Source organism: Strongylocentrotus purpuratus, unplaced genomic scaffold (genome assembly GCF_000002235.5).
Source record: "Strongylocentrotus purpuratus isolate Spur 01 unplaced genomic scaffold, Spur_5.0 spur5_scaffold_20, whole genome shotgun sequence".
In the NCBI taxonomy this organism is placed as follows: domain Eukaryota; kingdom Metazoa; phylum Echinodermata; class Echinoidea; order Camarodonta; family Strongylocentrotidae; genus Strongylocentrotus; species Strongylocentrotus purpuratus.
Window position 1 is genome coordinate 23646760 of NW_022145606.1, and position 7225 is coordinate 23653984.

The window sequence follows — 7225 nt, forward strand, 5'->3', positions numbered from 1 at the left end:
ATGACCCACATGTGAGGAATACGTTCTTTAAATGAATACAAGAGCATTATTTTTTAAAGGACTTTCAAAGGTTTTGCAGATGATAATTTATCAATGTAACATATTTTATTTAAAAACAAAAACATAATTAAACAAAAACTGAATCCTCATGAATAAGGATATATTAATGATTCTCCTTTATGCATTGCTGTCAGTTATGACGGAGGTTCCCTAGTTGATAAACATAGTAACATAAACATGCTTTAGCAGTCACGCAGACGAACACTCGCCAATTATTATTCCATAAATATGAGAATGTATACTATTATGTACATCTATTAGGAATAAATCATTGTCAAAATCATTCCATCAATTTGGGCAACACAAATTACTTTCCATTTATGACCAACAATGTATATACAGCGTATATTAACAATTTTTAAACAAATATTTATACTAGTTTATAAGATTTTCTTAATAAAAACGAACTGTTGAATCCAAACCAATACGGGTTTCGGAAATACCTCTCGACAGATTTAGCACATGTACAGTTGCAAAAATATGCCACAAAATTACCAGTGCCATGATAAATAAGGAACACGTAATAGGAATATTTGTTTGGATTTAAGTAAAGTGTTTGATACGCTCAATCATGCTACATTGATTCGAAAACTTTAGACGTATGAAATTCGAGGGCAAACTCTATTCTTGTTTAAAGATTACTTGTCGAACAGACAACAATATATTTCATTTGATATACTGCCTCCATTCTTTTACCGATTAGGAGTGGTGTTCCTCAAGGCTACATTATAGGCACATTTCTTTTTATTTGAATACCTTGAATTTTCAGTTACCAAAAATGTCCACAGGGTTTAAGTTTAATCAGTTATCTCTTAATCTAAACAAAACTAATTTAAAACAATAACAGTTTGCTAAATTATTAAATTTTAGATTACAATCATAATGTTCAGATACTCCAATAACTTACTCCCTATGGCATTCTATAACCTGTTTGTTACAAATATACAATTAATTCTTATCCGACACAAAACTCTCAGAACTTTCATTTGATGAACCCAAATATGCTAATTGCGCATAAATCTAACTGACACCATGGACCTGACTTATGGAATATTCTCCAACTACTGTTAACTCATGTAATACGATATATTTTTTCAAGGCTGCCATAAAGCGTAAATTATTGTCATAAAAGTCATAATTCAATAAGCCCTCCAAACGCAAATATTCTACACAAACACACGTGCATATGTACATTACACAAATAAGAACAAAACATATTAACAACTTTATTTAACACATTCATTTCATGCCTTTTAGAAATATGTAATTCGTCCATTATGCGGCTGTCACAATTAATTCGTATCTGATTACATGCAAGAACTGTATATCTTTCTAGTAATACGTTGTGTCGTTTGATGTTATCTTTCTACTAGATGGAATTCTAGACAGAATGTTAATATCTTTCTTCTTTTTTCCTTTTTTTTTGTATGTTTGATCGAATCAAGAGAGAACCAAAACTTTAACTTATAAATGGACATTTATAAAAAAAAACTAAAAAAAAACTAAAGAGTAACACAATACATAACGTTAGACAGACAAATATCAGAACACTAAATAGAGCATACTGCAGGCAGTCACAAAATAAAGCATATTTCAAATCTCCGTTTAATGAAATGGGTGGCAAGTTTGTAACGGTCATACGGTATTCAAGATCTCGAGAGCCAGCAATGTTGAAAGTTACTCACTCTCGTTTTCACCTTCGTCATGATCATCCTCGCCCACGCTAGCGTCCTGGTCGAGAGAACCTTCGTCATCATCATCATCATCGCCCACGCTAGCCTCCTGCTCGAGAAAACCTTCCTCATCATCATCATCGCCCACGCTAGCGTCCTGGTCGAGAAAACCTTCCTCATCATCACCATCGCCCACGCTAGCGTCCTGGTCGAAAGTACCTAGGTCAATATTATTCTCATATGGGCAAAACCGTCGGTCTTCAACTTCTTGTAGCGCACCCGCTGTGAACAAATCGTTGAAGTCTCTATCTAATTCTTTTTTCAGAACTAAGAATCTTATGTAAACAATTTTTAGTGCGTCAGAGTCTGGAAACTTTCTAGTACTGGCAATGCTCTTTTGTCCCATGAAAGTGCTTTCTACATCAATACTCTGCAATGACTGTTCCTGACGTTGTATGAAATCGGTCATTAACTTGTGGGAGTTTTTGCGGAAGTCGTCATTTTCTTTTGATAGTCTTTCTCTGTGTACCCGAAGAATCTCTGATTTTTCACGAAAGGAATTCTCTATTTCCCTATCTAGATTATCCAGATGTGAATGCATATCACGCATATGTTGCTTAGCATTGGTAATAGACTCTTTGATCTGTGCTTTCTTCTCCTTACTTTCTTTTAAGAGAGAGTCTCTATTCTTGTTCAACTCTGCTACAAACTCTTCGTTCTTCTTGAAACTGTGATCATGATGTTTATCAAACAAACAAGTCAGACAGATGAATTCCTTGCAAACTTCACACAGAATGTCTTTGTAGACTTGACTGTGCAGGGAACAGTACTCTGATGATTTGCCATTGATCTTATGATGTACATGTAATTCATCCTCGAGGCCTTTTACAGAGAAATTTGGTGATAGTCCTGCGACTCTATTTTTCCCCAGCTTGGTGTGTTTCTTACAAAGCGGACACTCCATGAAATCTTGACCCCGCCACTTTTTATCGTATTTGTCCAGACAATCCTTGCAGAACGTATGTCCACATTGTAGGAGAGTGGGGGCCTTGAAGACTTCGAGACACAGTGGACACGCCAGACTTTCAGGAAACTGTAGTTCTCCCTTTTCAGCCATAATGCAGTCATTATTTCAAATGATTTTATTGTTCATGCAAAACATGATTATATCACAAAAAGTATGCCACGAAACGACACATATAATAGGAAAAGCACGAGAAAAGAGGAAGTAACTACACTGTCGCTCATAAAGGTGGAATATTTTTTTTATATTCCAATTTATGGAATTATTTTAAAAATAATTTAAAAATAATAGATCTAGATAATAGTATACATTCTCAGATTTTATTGAATAATAATTTGCCAATGTGTGTTTTGCGTGACTGCTAAAGCATGTGTATGCTACTATGCTTATCAACTAGGGGACCTATGCCCTTAAGTCATAAATGACAGTAATGAGGATTAATGCCCCCCAAAAGGGCACTAATATAGCACATCGACACGGGTTTGATCCTGGGGCCTCACAGTTACGAGGCCATTGCTTTGTCACTGAACCATGACTGTACGCAGCGGGGGCTAGTGTAGGGGGCAGTTTCCATAAGTTAAACAAAACACAGAAAATGCAATAAATTTTCAATAATTTATTGCATTTAACCCCGGTGCCTAACATTTTAAAAAATTCTGTGTGCCCATGCCTTAAGCCATAATGCATGGCCGTCCAGAGGATTTTTTTATGTTGGAGACCGGGGTAAAATGCAATAAATTATTGAAATTTTATTTGCATTTTCTGTTTTTTTTTTAAATTTATGGAAACTGCCCCCTACCCTAGCCCCCGCTGCGTACAGTCATGGTTCAGTGACAAAACAATGGCCTCGTAACTGTGAGGCCCCAGGATGAAAACCGTGTCGATGTGCTTTATTAGTGCCCTTTTGTGGGGCATTAATCCTCATTACTGTCATTTATGACTTGAGAGCGTAGGTCCCCTAGTTAATAAGCTTAGTAGCATACACATGCTTTAGCAGTTCCGCAAAACACACATTGGCAAGTTATTATTCAATAAAATCTGAGAATGTATACTATTATCTATATCTATTATTTTTAAATAATTTTTAAAATAATTCAATAAATTGGGGTAAAACTAAAATATTCCACCTTTATGAGCGACAGTGTAGAAGCATAGCTTGTTAAAGTGTTAGTTCCTTAGAGGCATTACCTTAGCGTAGACATGTGAGCAAGAAAGTTCAGCCACGTATATAACAAGCTGTGGAAGTCGAAGGCAATGCCACTTTGTCTGAAATAAAGACAAATAAAAACATATTTTGCTTATTATTAGAATTGTATTGCCTTTTTTCTCTTTATCTATATGCTGTATACAAAACGAAATCCAAGACCTAAATTGCCCTCTCATTTGTATTGATTTGCATGTGTGTGACCATAAAATAATAATTAGTGATCGAAGACAAAAATTCTGGAATGCCCCTTGTCAGTTCAAATTGGAAGGCTGCCATAGCCAGTGGCGTAGCCTGAGCTCAGTCATTAGTGAGTTTCTGCACGGCGACGCAAGTGCTGACTACGGGGTGTTTTAATGAGCTCGCCACCCCGTACTAGATCTACTCCCGACGTTAATTAAGCTGAATACCGTCATAGGTTTGGACGCTACGTGGACATTTTCGCTCTGGGTGCGACCCCCTCCTCCCCCTCCCCTGCTAAGAATAGCGTTGTAGAAGGCTGTGTCACCGTTTGCAAAAAATCGCTACTGGTGGGGGGGGGGGGGTCTTTAGTCTACTAGAACAGTTTTTTCAACTTTTTATTTTTGCACATCAACTTAAAAGAGAAAAGAAGAAAAAAAAAGCTTCGGGTTACCCAAATTCTAAATGAATTTAAAATAAAAAGAGGTACGGGCAAATGTAATGGTAAATTTTCCGAACGAGCCCCCTGAAATACCAATTTCTAATATGGTCAAACAAACTATTTTGTATGCGCACACTTAAAAATAAGGGTGCAATTGTGGTGCAGATTTGCATCCACCTGCACGTTTTGGCATAGGGTGCTCGTATTGCAGCATAATTGCACCCTTATTTCTTAGTTTGGTACCTCGATCGCTGAGAAATAAACGTGAATACAAAAACTAATATATTCGGTCACCTCGATACTTGAATATGAGGATATTCGGACATACTGTTGCTCAGAATTTCCTGTAGCTTAATTTTGCAAGCGAGTGAAACGAACGGGCGTGGTAAAAATGCAATTTTGGTCGAATGCATATATTAGGGTACATCGCTGTCCCAGAGAAGTATATCCGGGCACATATGGGGGCCTATTTATTCTGTCGCTTAAACATTAACATGAATACTGACCCATGAGTTTGCAGCATATTCATATTTCAATATTTATATTTATTGTAAATCAAATTTAGTAATTCCCATATTTTTCATATATAATAAATTATCGAGTATATTTAATTGGCGCACCTTCAACAGAAATATAACATATATAGATTTTGACATATAGGGGGAGGGGAGGGGGGTAGTGAACACTATTTTCATCCCCCCCCCCCACCCTTGAGCACCAGGGGAGTGGGTCCGTCTTCTTTATTTAACGAATTCAGGTAAAATGTACGTGTTTTTACCCTTTTTCCCCAGGGCATCGGCTCAACCCCCTGGATTTGCCAATGGGGGCACATACCCCTTAGCTACGCCACTGGCCATAGCCACACATGACCCACACCTACAATTAGTCTCCATAACTTTGCATGATTTAGGTATATTGTTTTGCTTTTTTATCTTCCCTAACTTTCTACAAGAATGTATATTCTCATGACTTTAAGAACTATAATTATTTATGTACAGAGAATGAAAATTCATTATATGTTTTTACATTGTACGTTTCAACTATATAGCCTTCATTGGGGAATATCATCTGCCGAGTACAATAAAAAGGCAACTTTTGCCCGGGTCATATTTTTAATGAGTAGTACAGGCATCGTTCAAAATATGGGAGACTGTCTCCTATTTAGGAGACTGTCTTTTAATGTCGAAGATTTTCTTCAGTATTTTCGGTAGCCTAATTGGGACTTGGGAGACAGTCTCTTATTTGGGAAACCGATTTCTTTCATTTCATATGCTGCTAACGGATTCCTTTGGCTCGAATCACTAATGCGATGAGCAAACACCTCGTGAAAAATTACTCCTTTTGAACGTCAAAAGTTCACCATCACCTTTTTTATAACAGTCTTTTCGTTTTTATCCAAATACACAATCACAGGCTCCTGACCTATATGGCAGGGAAAATTGCCTTGTTGTTGAATTCTATCTAATTTTGTTCTTTTGTAAGCACGTCTCCAGTATGGGAGACAGTTTACCAAACGGAATATTCTCCTGATCGAGCCTGCGTCTAGTTTTCTTTATGAACGCAGTTTAATTGTCTCAATGTAAGTTCTTGCTAGAAATTGCATTATTTGGAACACTTTTCACCCACTGCGTACTTTATTTAGGATGTAACATCATGATATCTTTAGAATTCAACCTGGCAGTATATAGTGAAATATAAGCCACTTCTCATTCACTTTGGCTTTCTCCGTATCCGTTAATCTCTACCTGGCTGGCCTTATTAAAGCTGAGCTGAGCTACGGTTGGACCAAAAGGTTCAGTCCCTGATGTCGAGGGCTGTTCCACTCGGACTAGCGTACGTCTGGCTCCACTGACCTCCTTTTGTTCTATAGAGTCTAGACGGTAATTTAAGTGCCAAGACCGGGTGTGGACACACTCAATGGCCAATGGCTTATTATTTTACGAGAAAGATATAAATGTATAAATGTAGACTAGTCTATAGACAAACAATCAAACTTACGATAACAATCAGTCCTGGATTACTGGAGCCAAGTAGGTCACATTCGAATCGAATCTGTGAAGAAAAAAGAAATTGTCGTCAAAATCCACCACCTGCGACGTGTCAAAATGTGTGGGTGCGTGCGTGTGCACATGTACAGGTGTACAGTAGTACAGTTTATAAAATGCGTTCAAGAATGTTGACAATGAGAAGCGTAGAAATGGATCACGTGTGTGTGCATTAATTTTTACTATATGACCCATCTTATAAAACAAATAATACATGTTTGGGAGTCAGGCGCGCCGGAAGCAGTTTGGGGTTGAAGGAGGGGGCGGGGGGGGGGGGGAATTCCGGGGGGCTCAACCTTTCAGGGGCAGTGGCGAAATGAGCAAAACGTTTGGGGGCAGAATAAATGTCTTCATCACCACCACTTGTACATGTTTAATATACGCCCGATAGGGGGGGGGGGGGGGTACTCACATATTAAGACGAACGAGTGTGGGCCGCTCTAATGGGTCATTTTTTCACAAAAATCCCTAAACATGGGTCCCATTTTTAACAAACATACCATTAAAAATGTGTTCGTTTTTAAAATTTCTAAAATGTCAACTTTTGTTCGGGTGTTTGCATAATAATTATAGCAAACATCCGAAAATAGTCTAAAA

General features: G+C 37.6%; 1 protein-coding gene across 1 annotated transcript; it reads right to left on the bottom strand.

Annotated features, from left to right (window-relative positions):
• Positions 1 to 1737: 1737 nt before the first annotated feature.
• LOC115927645 (zinc-binding protein A33-like) lies at positions 1738 to 2850 on the bottom strand. The gene has a single exon (XM_030993769.1). The coding sequence runs from the start codon at positions 2848 to 2850 to the stop codon at positions 1738 to 1740; it is 1113 nt and encodes a 370-aa protein (XP_030849629.1).
• Between the last annotated feature and the right edge of the window lie 4375 nt (positions 2851 to 7225).

What these genes read in the sequence shown, in the direction of transcription:
- LOC115927645 (XM_030993769.1), bottom strand. Translation starts at nt 2,850, where the DNA reads ATGGCTGAAAAGGGAGAACTACAGTTTCCTGAAAGTCTGGCGTGTCCA.